Here is a 15,438-nt window from a genome sequence, read left to right on the forward strand (position 1 = left end):
CACAGGTTTGGGTTTGTGGCTCTGTGTGGGGCCTGGAATTCCAAATTTCGATCAGGCACTTGGGTGACGTGGATGATGCCTGTAGAGCTCCCCACGACCCCGCCAGAGACGAGGCCCCTTCACGTGAAGGCCGCGGGAGGGGAAGCAGGTCTGCAGTGGCTCCCATCACCCTGGCGGGGACCCTGGGGTCTCACGTGTCTGAAGCCCTGGGACAGGGCATCAAACTGTCCTGCTGGAGGGATGTGCCCATGGGAGGATCCCCACGGCAGACGGAGAGTGACCCTGGGGGCCAGTCCGGAGCGGCTGGTGGGCGGGTGGTGCCCCTGGGAAGGGGCTGCAGGGACGCAGGGACGAGCGCTGTGCACATGACACCTGCCTCCAACGCGCACGTGGGGCAGATTAGGGAGCTCCAGCCGCACCTGGGAAACCAGGTGCCGGGGACTCGATGCTGTCCTGAGAATGAGCTGATATCTTGGGGGGGGGGTCAGTGACAGCAGAGCTTGGGGTGCCCGACAGAAATCACGCCATCCCTGGGCTTCTGTCTTTAATTCTTTTATTTTCCCTCCTTTTTATTAGTTTAATTTTTGAAGGTGGTATTTAAACGTATTATTATTTTTCCTCCGTCCCATCATTCCGCCCCCTTCCCAGCCCCATGTGGACACAGGCACGGGGCGGCCAGACAGGGCAGCCAGACGGGTCGCGAGTCCGGCTTAGGGACCTGCTCACAGCTACGGGGCCCACGTGTCTGCAAAGCCCCAGGCTCACAGGAGGGCTCCCTGGCGGCTCCGCCCATTCCCCATAGCCCACCCCATTGGGCCAGCCTGCTCATGTGCCCAGCCCGAGCCAGTCCTGCAGAGGACCCAACCCTTTACACTGATTGGCTGGGCCTGATTCCCGTGCTCTCCTGAGCCAATCACTGTGCCAGAGTCACGCGCCCCACCCGAACCACGGGGACTAGAAAGGGAGCCAGGGCCCTTCCCCACTCCCCTGGGAAATGAGGGCACGTGACCGGAGATGCTGGGCCTGCGGGAACCGCCCACTGCTCGCACCCAGAGAGATGTCCCTTCTATGTCTCTGATCTCAGGTCCCCTGCCGGGTGATGGCCATGCTCCTGCACTACTTCTTCCTGAGCGCCTTTGCGTGGATGCTGGTGGAAGGGTTGCATCTCTACAGCATGGTGATCAAGGTCTTTGGCTCAGAGGACAGCAAGCACCGCTACTACTATGGGATAGGATGGGGTAGGTGGGGAGGGGATGGGGCGGGTGGGGGTGGGATAGGGCAGGTGGGGGTGGGATGGGGTAGGTGAGGGTAGGGATGGGGCAGGTGGGGATGAGATCGGGCAGGTGAGGATAGGGGGGATAGGATGGGGTACATGGGGATGGGATGGGGCAGGTGGGGAGGGGATGGACACGTGGGGAGGGGATGGGCAGGTGGGGAGGGGATGGGCAGGTGGGGAAGGGATAGGGCAGGTGGGGGAGGGATAGGGCAGGTGGGGAGGGGATGGGGCAGGTGGGGAGAGGATGGGGCAGGTGGGGATGGGATGGGGCAGGTGGGGAAGGGATGGGACAGGTGGGGGTGGGATGGGGCAGGTGGGGAAGGGATAGGGCAGGTGGGGGAGGGATAGGGCAGGTGGGGAGGGGATGGGGCAGGTGGGGAGAGGATAGGGCAGGTGGGGAAGGGATGGGGCAGGTGGGGAAGGGATGGGGCAGGTGGGGGTGGGATGGGGCAGGTGGGGAAGGGATGGGGCAAGTGAGGGCAGAGTGGATAGGATGGGGTACATGGGATGGCATGGGGCAGGTGGGGGTAGGTTGGATGTGATTTCACCTTCATATGACATACCTCCAAGAAGCCAGATGCTCTTAGGCTTGAACTTCCCCATGCTCTATTGCAAAACAAATCAGTTCCCACGGAGAGTGCTTTGGAGTTGTCTGAGCTAATGGTCTATTTCCCCCATAGCTGGGAAGAGTCTCTGAGGCACTGCTCTGGAGCCAGGGCAGGGACTACGGCTCATTTCTCTTGGACAGCACCCCAGCGTTAGAGCATGGCCCTGGGCGGGGTGGGCAGCCTCTGATGCTAGCTCGCCTCTTGCAACGTAGAGCTTCTGCCCTGAGTGCCCTTAGGGAAGGGCAGTCGGGGTCCCCATGTTCTCAGCAGGGACAGGTCATAAACCCTATTGGTTGCGGCTGGATGGAGGAAGGGAGCTCTTACCTGGGATAGAGTTTCTGCAAGGAGAAGAGCAGGCAGCCCACCCCCGCGAGATAGTGTAGCTCTGAGGGGCCCAGTGGGGGAGGCCTGTCTCCTTGGGGTAGAGCAAGTCATGGCTTGAGTCAAGTGTCATGGACCCTCTGTTCTTACCAAGACTTGAGTAGGTTTTCTTGAATAACTCTTTCCTAATTTGTATAGCCTTAGGAAAACGTACAGAGACTTTCAATGGTTGGGGGTTTTTTTAGGCTTATTTTCATGAGTTAGGGTTGTCTCACTGAGGGGTGGGTCTGTGGAGCGGCTCATGGCTTCATTCCAGAAGCCCCCTCCCCACTAACTTGAGTCCATGAACTTCCTTCTTGCCTGCTCCATCCCAAGGACTCCTGCTCCTGTCAGAGTGGGTGGACGGGGCCATGTCGTGGACACCTGCCATGTTTGCATTTGTGAGAAAGCGTTTGTCTGGCATTAGCGACCTGCTGCTTGTTCCTGGGTTTCCTCAAATGGGTTTAATTTTCACAGCCCTCGTTGTGCAGGGAGCAGATAAACATGTTTATTTTGTGCTTTGAGCTGCTTGATGTAATGTGTTCGGGGTGCAGTGAAGGTATGTTTTGCCCCCTCCTGGCTTCCGCAGCCACCTTCCCTCTGCTGGCGCCACGCAGGGAGCTGCCTGTGGGGGCCAGGATGTCCCACACCTGGCCTGTGCACACCCCTGGAGCTGTGCCCACGCTGGGCTCTTATTTGGTCTGCAGTATTGGAGATAAAAAATGAATTATTTTTACCAGTATTTAAAAATTTGGAGATTTTATATAAATCCTAGAGATCTTATGAAAAGTGAGGTGATCTGGGAACCCCGAGTTTACAATCCTGTTTGACAGCATTGTCTGGAACTATGGTTTCTCACACCAGCGTAGTGCCTGCGGACGTGTGAGCGTGCAGCCGGATGCTGCTCTCTGCAGAGGGAGCCCTGGGCCGGGCCGGCAGCCTGCAGCCATCCGCACGTCAGCTTTCCCGAGAGGCATGTCCTCAGGGCTGGCGAACTCGCTCTCTCATTCCGACCCGGTGGAGTTAGCTCTGGGCCTCATTACAGTCTGCTCACAGCTGGGCCCTGTCAGCCTTCAGTGGCTAATGAAGATGGAGCTGGAGGCTGACCCAGGGCACGGGGAGACCGCGCTGCAGAGAGCGCCCCTCGCACAGAGGCCTCGTCCCTCAGAGCCCGCCCCGGCCCTGAAACCCTCGGGACTGTTTTGAAGCTGAGTTGGGGGTTGGAGGCATCAATTCAAGCACATACCTTGAGGTTTTGTTAGATGTCAGGCCCTAGGTCAGATTTGTAAGGGGAGTGAACGGTGATCTCTGTGTCCGAAGCATCCCTGTGGGAGCAGGACAGGAGACTGTGGGGAAAGTTTGAGAGTTTGCACATCCCCGCCACAGATGTCCGTCTCCGATGAGCAGCTCAGAAGTGAAAGCAATATAACCGCTTTCTTTTCCTGTTACAACTTTCTTTGGGGAGAAAGAGTGACACTTGTGGACACGGAGGTCCCAGGGAGTGGGCAGTTGGGCTGGAGTCAGGTTGCAGGGAGCCGGCTCGTCTCCTGTGGCTCCCCACTCATCTGGGGCGCACACTCAATCATGGCTCACGGTAGCCACCTTTCCCTGGGCAGCTCAGAGCTCCAGGGACCCGGGGCGGTGCCGAGCCGTGGGCGGGGGGGGGGGGGGGGGGCGCTGGTCAGGGCTGCGGGGCAGCGCTGTGGTAACAGGCAGCACCCAGCTCTCCTTGCTGTAAAGCCACACACCTTTACTTCCCATTTCTACGTCCCCAGTGGCCGTGGCAGTGGGCAGGGCTGTGCTTGTGGTGGTCCTACAGTGGCAGAGGGGTCGCTGCCTGGACTGTTGCTGGTTGCTGGGAGAAAGGAGAGGATGTGGAAGGACCTCACACTGGAAATTAAATACTCGGCCTGTAGAGGCACACGTCACTTCTGTCCATAACCTGTGGCCCCGAACGAGCCTAGTGGCCCCAACGGTCTCCCCCATGCACAGAGAGACATCTGGAAGCCTGCGGCAGATGGCACGGGGGCCTCACACAGCAGGCAGGCCACTTGTCTCTGGCCTCCTCTCTGCCCTCCTCTGTGAGGCCTCCGCCCCTGTGTCCGGTTTCCTGTTATCCGCTCCCTGGGCTCTTTGCTCTGTCCTGGCTGGTGGCTCCCACGGCCCCGCCCCAGGCCGGGGAAGTAGCGCCGCATTCCAAAGAGAGCACATCTTCAACTCCACAATGTATGTGTCCACGCACTGGGGCCGGACGGACCCTGAACTGTCTGCGGAAGGAGGTCGTGTGCCTACACGGCTCCTGAGACTCGAGTTTCAGGTGACGGCCACAGTGCAAGAGGGACTGGAGGTGGTTAACGATTATAGGGACTGACCTGACACGTGGAGCGCTTCGTCAGTCACACCCGCGGCCACAACACAGGGGTCCTCACAGCAGATGGGGGGCAGGGTGCTCTTCCCTCCATTTCCACAGCGAGACTGTGGAGGCTCAGAGAGGGCCAGCACTTCCTCGAGGCCACACAGCAGGTCTGGGGTGGCCCTGGGGACAAACCCAAGTGTCCTGTGGCCCCACGGCCCAGGCTTTTCCTCCTGGCTGTTCCCTGCATCCTCATCCTCCCACCTCTGAAACATTTCTTCTTAGGAACACACACATTGGGGCGCCTGGGAGGCTCAGTCTGCTAAGCATCTGACTCTTGGTTTTAGCTCAGGTTGTGATCTCAGGGTTCTAGGATCGAGCCCCGCGTCAGGCTCTCTCCCTCTGCCCCTCCCTCCACCCCAGGCACGCGTGTACGCTCTCTCTCTCTCAAATAAATAAATCTTTTTTAAAAAGTACGTACACAGCCACTTGCTGGGCTCCTGCCGCTTGCCTCAGAGACCGCAGACAGTGGGCCCACCCTCTGCTCAGACAGATGCCGTCACTGCCCCGTGGGGTGGCCCCTGCTGGACGGAGGGGGACACAGGAATAAATTGCGAGGGAGCCCCCAGCATTGCGTTTGGGATCAAAGGCGTTGTGAATGCAGAAAAAGAACCTTTGACTCCGTTTTACTTCAGGCAGCAGAGAGATGCCAACCGCCCACGGGTAGGACCGGGGGGAGGAGGGTGTAGGCTTCAGCTCACAGCGAAGGCCTTGACCACTGAGTTTGAAACGCATCTCCAGAGGCACCTCCGGTCCTTGCCACGCCTTCCACAACCCGCCAGCCTGGGGCCCAGGTGCCTGCCTGCTGTTCTGTGGGCTGAGAGGAAGGATGGCCCTCAGCCTGCACTTCCTCAGTGAAGCTGGGGACCCTGGTGGTGCCGTGGGGGCACTGGGTGGCTCATGGTGCCTGGCGCTTGATGCCCCCCTGGCCTCTCACCATCTCAGGTGCCACGTGATCTTCCCACACCAGATGAGCCAGGCAGGGAGGACACCCTGTGACACTTGTGGACACGGAGGTCCCAGGGAATGGGCAGCTGGGCTGGAGTCAGGTTGCAGGGAGCCGGCTCGTCTCCTGTGGCTCTGGGTCCGTCCAGGCAGGAGCCTGCAGTGTGCAGCCCCAGGGAGACGTCTGCCTTCTCTTAGGTCGTGCTCACCTGCGGGACACTCATGAGATAGAGGGCCACAGTGAGGGCCCCGGCCTGGCTGCCTCTCCCCGGAGCCCGGTGGGTCTCCTCTGTGGAGGCCCGGACGTTCTGGAATGTATTTGAACTATCTAGACATCAAAGCAGCGGATCAGAGATAGGACAGCTCTCCAGGAAACTCCTGTTCAAGACTAAGACTGAAGCCAGAAAGGCCCGGAGCCGCCGCTGTGAGGTGCCCAGGCAGAGCCCGGAGCAGGCTTCCCTCTCCTTCCTCTGGGGCCGCAGGCTCAGCGCAGGCTGGGGGGTACTCATGTGTGGTCACCACCCCAGCTTCTGCTCTGGGGACAAGCAGAACGCAGCCTCCTCGTCAGGAGCCCTTTCTCCCAGGCACCTTCGAGGAGCCAGCCAGTGGGTGGGTGGATCCTGTGCTGTCCCTTCCAGGGGGGGCCCCTTCATGGGAGGGGAGCAGGGGAGAGGCTGCTGTGCTCTGTGCAGGTCGAGCAGGTTGGGCAGAGGCCCCGAGGACGTGCTGCTGTCGGGCAGCCAGAGTGGGTCGTTTTCAGAAACACGCTTGGATTTGTAAGAGTTCCATGCGTGTGTGCGCGTGTGAGCGTGAGCATGAGTTAGCCTCTGTCTAGACAGGCTTCTGGAGGCCGGCCGCTCCGCGCCTCAGCACTTCCCGCTCGCTGTTCACACACCAGCGAGCTAGGCTAGGGGAATGAATGACTTGAGGAATGCGGGGTTGCAAAGCAAGCAGCCATGATCTCCTGCTCTCGTTCTCCACAGGTTTTCCTCTCCTGATCTGTATCATTTCAGTATCGTTTGCCACGGACAGTTATGGAACAAGTGTGAAGTAAGTGAAGGGATGCGTCCTTGGGTTTGGCTGGAGGGAAAAGGCCGCTGTGAGGGCCCCCCCCCCGGGTTCTTCTGGGGGCACGGTCTGTCTGTGAGGGGCTGCCCCCCCCATAAGGAGGCCAGAGAGAGCAAGACACAGCCCCAGCTGTGCCCTGGGCGTCCCCCCCAGCAGAGGTTCAGGGGGCTCCCAATTTTCCAAGAGGACAGGACCAGAAGACCCCCCTCAACTTAGGATTCTGCAGGAAAATGGGGGGAAGCACCGCTTCCTGTGTGCGGTCACCCCTCTTTGGGAGCCGGGGTTGGCCGTGCACCTTGCAGGGGGGCCACTCAGTCGTGCTGTGTGTTCCCCGGAAACGCCGTCTCCTCAGAGCAGCCCCCAACGAGCATCTCACAGATGCTGTCCCCTGCCTCGGGCATTTCGTGTGTCCTGGTCCTGGAGTTGTCAGGAGGAAGGGGAGGAAGGGGGCAGAGAGCCACCTGGAACGGTCACCCGGAGATTGAGAGGCACGAAATCATTGTGGGTAGGTTGCAGAGACAGCAACACTCTGTTTGGGTGGGCCCATAGTGGGAAAAGATACTGTCTTGGCAGCTGTTCTGGGTGGAGGTGCCCCGTGCCCCTGGGCGGAGGGACAGTGGTGTGGACCTAATGCTCTGCTTCCATTCACAGCTGCTGGCTGTCCATCTCGAGCGGTGCTGTCTGGGCCTTCGTGGCCCCTGCGCTGTCCATCATTGTGGTAAGTCCCCACCTTTGGGTGTAGAGGGGCTGGGCCTTGTGGGCCCTGCGACCCTGTCCTCCTGTCCTCCACAGCCTGTTGCAGCACACACACACCCCCCACGTGTGACCCAGGGCTCCAGTCCCCAGATGGCGCTTGGGGAGCCGCAGGTACACGCAGCCTGCGAGGGACAGAGTGTGCTGGTGGGGGCTTTCCGTCCCGGGTCTCGCTCGTGCCCTGCCTCCTCAGCTGCAGCAGGGACGGTCCTGCACGTCTGGGGAGTCACCAGCAGAGTCCCGAGATCACGGGGGACAGGGAATGCGACCGGAGGGGCCTATGAGCTTGCAGGCAGGCCTGCGGGCTGCTCTGCCTTGACCAGCACTCAAGCGAGGCTGCCACATGGGGTGGGGGCTCCCACTTCTGGCCAGGGAGCTCCGTCCTCAGGCGGGGGGAAGGGGACGTCCTCAGGCGGTCAGATGGGGGGGGCTCCGTTCTCGGAGGTCAGGTGGAGAGGGGGCGCCGTCCTCAGGCAGTCAGACGGGGTAGGGGTAGGCTCTGTCCTCAGGCAGGTGGCCCTGACGCCGTAAAGAGCTCTGGAATCACAAAATTCTAAAAACAGCCTTTGCTGTTCTAGCTATTGTTCCTCCTACATCTCCCAAGAAAGCCCTGGGTTAAGTTTCATCATTTCTGACGGGCCTGGCTTGGAACATTGCCCATCATCGGTGCCTCGCCGAGCTAGAGGAGGGGAGCGCTCTGATTGGCCAGCCCTCACTGGGGCTGGAGGAGGGGAGAGCTCTGATTGGCCAGGCCTGGGTCACAGCAATAACCCTGGGGCTGGAGCACGTGGATTCCAGGTCCCGGAGGAAGTTACGAGAACATTGGGGTATGGTTCGCAGAGGAGGCATGGCGCACATGTGGCAGGAGCTCTGGGCGGTCCCAGGGAGCCCCTCCGGTGTGGGTGCCTCCCTGGGGCCCCTCGGCCCGGCAGCTGTGCGCCCCCGTCCGTCTGGGCCTGGGGTCCCACTTCGTCCCGACTCGGGGGACTCCGGGTGTGGCGCCGGGGTCGTGCGGGCCAGGCCCTGTTGGCCAAGCCCCTGGTGCTCCTCGGAGGAGTGCTCCCGAGTGTCCTCGCGGGTGCTTTCCCATGAAGTCAGTGTTAGTAAGAGAGGCTCAGTGTAGGACCGTCTTTCCTCTAAGAAGGGAAAGTGTGTTTCCGTGAAGGGTGCCCGCTGCCAGGGAGTAGCTGCTGGAGAGATGGTACTTCTGTTCCGCAGAGGGGCAGCCCAAGGGGCTGGCGGCAGAGGACCCAGTCCTGGCCTGGGGGACCTGGGGCGGGGGCGGGCAGTGGCATTAGTTTGGCTCTCCCCCTCCCCCCTCGCTCCTTCCCTCCCCGTCTTCTGCTGGGACACAAACCAAATTAAATCCTCTGTAGGTAGTATATATGTTGGCTAAATGAACATAATGAAAAATCAATCAATCAATGAGTTATTCAATCAATGCTCTGTAGGAAGGAAAGGCTCAGTCCTGGGAAGTGTAGTGGACCAGGCGCTCAGTGATATCAGCAGGCGTGTCCTGCCTGCCCCATGGCCTGTTGCCTCTGGGCTGGTAGCATCTCAGGCACTCTCTCCCTGGCGGGGACACCACCTGTCCTCTGGGTGTGCAGTGCAGAGCAAGGAGGGAAACTGTTCCCAGCTGTCCCCGCAAAGTCCCACAGAGGCTCTTATTGGCTGCTGTGGGTCACTGCAGATGGAGGCGGATGATGGGCCAGGCCAGCATCACCTGGGTGCTCAGGGGCCAGAGCTGGGGGTTCCCCAGGAGGCTGTGGGGAGCTGTGGGGAAAGGGATGCCACTGCTTGTGCATCCTGGTCAGTACCAGGGCATGTATCTGGCACGAGGCCTGGTCAGGACAGGCTGTCTCTGCCATCCCATCTGGACATCTCTCTGCAGAGGTGCCACACACTGATATCGCAAAGCGGTGGCCCACAGAAGGGCCTCCCCACACCCTTCCTTCCCACCCTGTGCAAATCCACGGTATGTAATCTCCAGGACCCCAGGTGGGACCCCAGAACAGACGCTCCACACACCGTCTGGGCCAGGACCCCCAATGCACTCTGTGAGCACCCTCCCGTGCTGGGACCCTCAGCCTGCTCTCCACGTGCACCCCTTCTGCTGGGACCGCAGGACGTGCCCTCGGTGCACCCCGGGCAGTCACGCATGCCATGGTACTGCCTCTCAGCTGCTGCCTTTGAAGGCTGTGGAGTCCCACCTTGGCTGGGGGCAGCAGTGCTAACAGGAAAGGGAAGGGATGCCTTCCAGATGCCTGTCCCTTCAGTGTCCTCATTCATCACCCCTCATCATTAAACCTGCCTGCCATCTGAGGACAGGTCACCGCTGAGGGCGGTCAGCAGGGACTTGGACTGCTCCATCCTGCATGGGGCAGGGGTCTCATAAATTCCACACCTTTCTTTCTCTTGTCCTTGCTTCTTTCCTCGGCTGCTTCTCTGAAAGCCCACCTGACTTGTTCCGAGTTCGTTGGCACCAACCGAGGCCATGGGCCCTGGGGGTTAATTAGAAGTGAATGTGAGGGAAGATGCTTGAGGACTTGTTAATTCCTTCCTTGTTAAAATTCTGTGCACACAGCGCTCGTGCCACACGTTGGTGGGGCAGGGCCTTCTCGGCGCAGGCTTTCCAGAGGATCAGAGTTTGGGCCTCCATTGTGGCGTCTCCATTGTCTGGGATGAGAGGGACAGCGGGTGGTGCCAGCCCCACACAGCAGCCCTGTTGTTCCGCGGCATTGACTTGGCTCCCGGTCTCCGGCTGTCTCCTGCCGGGTGACATGTGTTCTGGGGCGTCCTCGGGGACACACAGGCAATGGGGGTGACTTCCTTCCTTTGTACAGCCCTCAGAGCCTCTAGGTCCTCCATGGCTGCGGTGCCTGAGCCTCTAGAGGGCCAGGCTGTGGTCTGAGCTCTGAGCTTTGGGAGCCCGGGGGGGCCCTGGTGGGAGGGCTGGGTAACAGGGGGATGGGGGCTGTGTGGACATCAGCCCATTGCCCCTCCCAATAGGCTATCCCTGCGGCCCTGGCCGTGCCCCAGGGGCTGGTCTGGACGGACCTGGACTGCGCTCCTGCTCTCTGGGTTTGGGGGTGGTTTGGCCTATGGAAGTGCTGGCGGGAGATGAGAGGGTGGGAGGGGACTGAGGCCAGGTATTCACCCTTAGGCTCCTTTGTGCAGGACTGTGGGTGGCCAGGGCTGCTCCATCCTCCATAGGCACATGCTGGCCGCAGCTTCTGGCCACAGCCTTGTCCACAGCCCCGGCCTCTGCGCTGCCCGGATACCTCTGTGGGTGGAGGGGCACAGCTGACCCACATGTGCGCGTCCTGTCCCCATCCCCCCAGTCCTTCTGTGTTCAGGAGGAGTGGCAGGTGCTGCTGGGAGCGTTTAGTCCTGCAGGCAGCAGGCTCTGGTCCTCCCAGGGTACCCCCCACCCCACCCCGCCCACCAGCCCCCAGGCCCCTCTGCACAGGAGAAGCTGTAGGAACGGAGGTGCCGGAGGCCATTCCGGTTGCCGTCTCCCCAGAGTCCTCTGTGCACGTGCCTAGGATGGCCTTTCCCCGGGGGAATGAGTAGGGTGTCAGGGGGACACATACTGAATTGGTGGGTGAGGGCTGGGGGCACGGGCAGGGAGAGCCAGGGGGAGGATGTTGCTGAGACCCCAGCATGTAGGGATGAAGACCCTGCCTCAGGCTGGGGCGCCGGGAAGAAGAGAGGGCAGGTTTGAGGGCCATTTTGGGGAGTTTGGGAGAAAAGGGAGGTGAGAAGACCATCCTGGTGCTGGGTGTGGGGTGGGAGGAGAGAAGGGAGGCTCGTGTTTACCTCACGGCTTGTAGAAAGGGCGATGAGTCCGCCCACAGAAACATCCCGTGGGGCCCACAGCTTCATTGTTGTTGTATTTAACTTTGAGTTCAGGGCAAGCATCAGATGTCTGGGACTGTGTGGCAGCCTGGCCGTTCCTGGCTGGGTCTGTGGTGAGACCAGAATAACCAGTAACATCACCACCCACCCCTGTTCTGGACCAGACAGTGGGGCGGGCGGAAAGGGTGGGAGGGAGCAGCTCAGGGCCCTGTGGCGGTGACCTTGGGCTCCTGCGGCCCGGCCACTGCCCGGGGAGGCTGAGCCACCGTCTGGGGATGGGCCATGGACAGAAGAGCTTCCCCGGGGGGCGGGAGCTTCCAAGGAGCGTGACCGGGCCAGGCACCAAGCAGGGCGGATCACACACCTGTCCAGGAAGGGCCGGGAGGTTGGGGAGGGCACGGGGTCGTGGGTCAGAGCGCCCCTCCGCTGCACGAGCAAGGGGCTCTGACAGGGCCGGTGTTGTCCAGCGAAGTGCTTTCAGCTGCAGGAGGTAGCGGGGTGCTGTGTGACCGAGCTGCAAATCCAGGGCTGTCCCCTGTTCCCGGAGCTGTGCGAGGCTCGGCTGCAGCCACTACCACCTGGCCTTTTGGGGGATCGCAGGGCTTCGATCAGAGATCCTGAGCTCCCACCCGCTGTCTGGGGTCCGGGAAGACCATTCACGTGCTCCACCCAGAGGTAGAAACAGGCTCCGAACAGACTCCAGACCCCTGGACAAACAAATTCCTGGGCTCAGAGCGGGGACATCGGGATGGGGTTTGAAGGGAACATTACTGACCAGAGTGCAGAAGGGAAGTAACTGGATGCGTGAGCACCACGCACTTTGTTCTCTGTCTGTGGTGACCTTCGCCCTCTAGATCCAGAGACCAGGGCAAGAGCGGCCCCTGTCCCAGAGCTTTCCGGGTGATCTGAGATTTAACGGGACTTTGGGGACCAGAGGCTGCCCTGCCTCGATCCTTCTCCAGCAGCCAGCACAGCATGGGGTCCAGCTCAGGGACCCAGGGACCCCGTGTCCTCCAGGCTCACTGGAGCCCCAGTTCCCATCGTTCAGGGGGCATTAGCTCCTGGCCCGCCCAGCCCCAGCTCTGGGTGTCAGCATCAACCCTGAAGGCCAGCAGTCCTCAAACACGTCACATCGTGGAATTACTGGTTCCCACCGAGCCACATCTCTGGAGGTTTTGGTTATTGGACACGGGCCTTTCCAGTGTCCCAGGTGATTCCATTTGGGAGCCAGCTTGAGGGCTACAGCGCTCCCAGGGGACATGGCAGAGTGCTAGGACCAAGGCGGGGGGCATGGGCTGGAAGGGGTTCCATGGTTTCGTAGCTAGGTGCAGGGGTCCACTAACTGTGGCCCAGTATGGCCCTCTGCCCACTTCCTTAACAGTTCCGTGGGCACACGGCCACGGCTCTGCTGGGTTTCCTGCTACAGCAGCTGAGTGGACTTGGGGGCTGGGGGAAGCAGCGTGGGGTCCTGCTGACTTGTCGAGCCTCATGCTGGCTCTGCACTGGGGGGCTTGCCTCTTATCCCCTCCGGGGACCCCTGGTTGTGTGTCTGGGGTTATCCCCATTTGCTCAGACAGCCACCTCATTTCCAAACAAAGACAGCGGGTTTCAGAATAACACGCGTGGACGGAGCATGCCCGTGCCCAATGCGCAGAGCTCTCTCGGCGCTGGCTTGCGTGAGGTCGTGCTTGGGGCCGCAGAACGGTGGCTCCCTAGGGAGAAGCTCCCATCTGGGGATATAGGCTCCAACAGTCTGTGCAGCTGAAAGCACCCACGTGTGCTGGCCAGTTTTGAACACGTTTTAGAGAGGTGCCTGTTTGGGTTGGGATGGGTGGTTTCTGTGTGTTCTGGTGTGGTGGGTCCTGCTGGAGCAGGACTGGGGGACAGTGAAGGGTCACTGAGGCCCGAGGCCTCGAGCTGGGGAGGAAAGGGCAGAAGTGAGCAACAGCTCGCCTCGTCACCACACAGTGTTCTCCCCGATCAGGAAGGGAAATGGCTACCGTTCCTTGGATGGCTGCAGGTGGGCCGAGTGTGCACGGCCCGCGGGACCGGCAGGTGTTGTAGAAGCTGTCGGTTCTGGACGCCCCTCATGGGGTCCCCATGGGCACCAGAGTCCCCCAGGGGCTTGTTCTGTGCAGGCCCCATAGGGCACGGTCCTCCAGTTCCCAGAAGAAAGAATTTCTGAGGAGAAGCCAGGGTGGCTCTCTACACAGAAGCCCAGATGTGACAGGGTTATAGTGCCGGTCACAGAGGCCAGACACACACGTCCACGGGGACAGAGTAGCAGCTGTGGCTGCACACCGCAGCGTCTCCCGTGTATTTCCATGTAATGCTTTCCCTGTGAGTTGTGGCACACATCCCGATGGCTTCTCACGAGGTCAGGGAGCAGGACGGGGTGCAAACCCCAGAGCCCTGTCCAGCCCTTCCCTCCTCCGGGGGTCACATGACCTCGAGTGCAGCTCCTTCCCCGTCTTCTTTTCTGCGGAAATGCTGCCCGTGAATTATTCCTCCGGCTTCTGTCAGAAGTAGCCTGCTGGCCGATGTCACGTGGGGATGCCAGGCTGGTGAAACACCCAGAGTTCGTGGCGCTCAGGCCTCTCCACCACGGGCCTCCCCCGCCCCGGGCTTCCCCCACAGGCAGCCAGGCACCAGCCAGGCAGAGTGGCCGGGGTGAGGGGGCAGGCCCACATGTGTTTCAGATCTTCCCGAAACACTAGGGTTTTCTGGCTCACAGCTCGGCCTCCCCCTGCAGGAGCCGGTCGCAGGGTTGGAGGTCCGCTGGGCCTCCTCTCCTGCCGTGCAGGCAGGTGGGACTGTCCTGCCAAGGGGCGAGAGTGCTCGCCAGAGGGGAGAGAGAGACGGCAGGAACACAGCCCAGAGAAATCTTCGCAGAGACAGCACGAGATGCTGAATGGGAGCCGCCGGAAATGCCAGCGGCTGCGCCCTGGTTGCCACGCTCCCTGGCAGAGGCCTGGAGGTGACAGAGGGCCGGCAGGCCTGTCAGGCACCGTCTGTGTACCCCTGCTTCTCCCCCGGGGGTTAGTCTCATGGCCTAGTCCCTCGGTGGCTGAGGTGAGGCCCTGGGTCACCTGGGTGCCAGGAAACGAGGGGTGACGTGATTCTGGAATTTTAACACATATGCTTAAGAATTTGAAAGAAAACCTTAACACATATGAGCCGTCTGCTCGGCTGTTTCTCAGCTCCCTGTCTCCACCGCCCCCAGCAGACACCCCGATCCTAATTACTCATGTATCCTTGGGGCTTTATGCTGATAGAGGTGAATGTAAATGTCCAGGGCCTTTCCCACACAAAGTCTACTGGACCCTGGCTCTATTAGCGTGAGAAGAGCGGCCCGGGTCTGTGGTCCCCCCGCAGAGTGGGTCGGCCATGGCCGCCCCCAGACCTGCCACCTGCTGTGGATGGTCACGTGGTCTCTAGCCTTGTGTTGTTCCAGACGAGGTCTCAGCTTTGCCCGGGGCACGAGGAACCCAGGATGCAAATCGCAGAGGGGAAGAGGCCAGGCCTGCAGGGCGGCAGATGGGACCAGGGTGAACCTCCCCTCGAAATGCATGGGAAGTCCTGCAGGAATCATCATCAGAGCTCTAGACTTTACCCAAAAGCATAAAGCCAAAAAGCATTTATTCAAGAAAACAGCCAAGTCTTGTGGTAGAATGGGGCCTCCTGGTGGCCCTGCGCTCTGGGTCACTGGTGGGTGGGTGCAGGGAGCAGCAGGTGCGCTGCTGGATGTGCCTGCCCACATCTCTCAGAGCTGAGCTGTACTTGGACTTGTGTTAGCAGCTGTTGTCTGGAACACAGTCCCCACCCCTGAAGCAGTTCCGCACCTCTGGGGCCCTTGCCCTGCCCACCCTTTCTCCGCGTGGCTGAGTGGGGTTTTCTCGCGGTTTTAATGTGATTGGTGCGGGAGGGGAGGAGGGCACCGCTGCTGGTGAACATTCATGCTGTTGACTTGTTCCTCTTCCTTGGGCTGGGGGACCTCTGTCAGGATCCTCCTTGTGCAAGTGGGAGAGGACGTAGGTGACGTGGGTCCGAAGCCAGGGTCCAAGCTGCCAGGGTTGAGGGGTCGGTGAAGCCAGGGAACCGGGCTGCACAGGGCACTTTACTGGTGGATTGGGCTGTACAGGCTGGGGCTGCGTGTG

The 15,438-nt window shown here is 60.8% G+C and overlaps 1 protein-coding gene across 4 annotated transcripts in view; it reads left to right on the forward strand.

Moving 5' to 3' along the window:
- ADGRD1 (adhesion G protein-coupled receptor D1) overlaps window positions 1–15,438 on the forward strand; it is a 126,884-nt gene that overhangs the window by 100,741 nt on the left and 10,705 nt on the right. For all 4 annotated transcript variants that reach the window (XM_087857440.1, XM_087857442.1, XM_045779323.2 and 1 more), the window contains 3 exons: window positions 1,085–1,238; window positions 6,586–6,652; window positions 7,322–7,388. In XM_087857440.1, coding sequence (XP_087713566.1) covers window positions 1,085–1,238; window positions 6,586–6,652; window positions 7,322–7,388 — 288 coding nt within the window. The remainder of the gene's footprint in view (window positions 1–1,084; window positions 1,239–6,585; window positions 6,653–7,321; window positions 7,389–15,438) is intronic.

The sequence above is a fragment of the Ursus americanus genome, chromosome 30, assembly GCF_024610735.1.
Source record: "Ursus americanus isolate L20-20 chromosome 30, mUrsAme1.1.p, whole genome shotgun sequence".
Lineage (NCBI taxonomy): Eukaryota > Metazoa > Chordata > Mammalia > Carnivora > Ursidae > Ursus > Ursus americanus.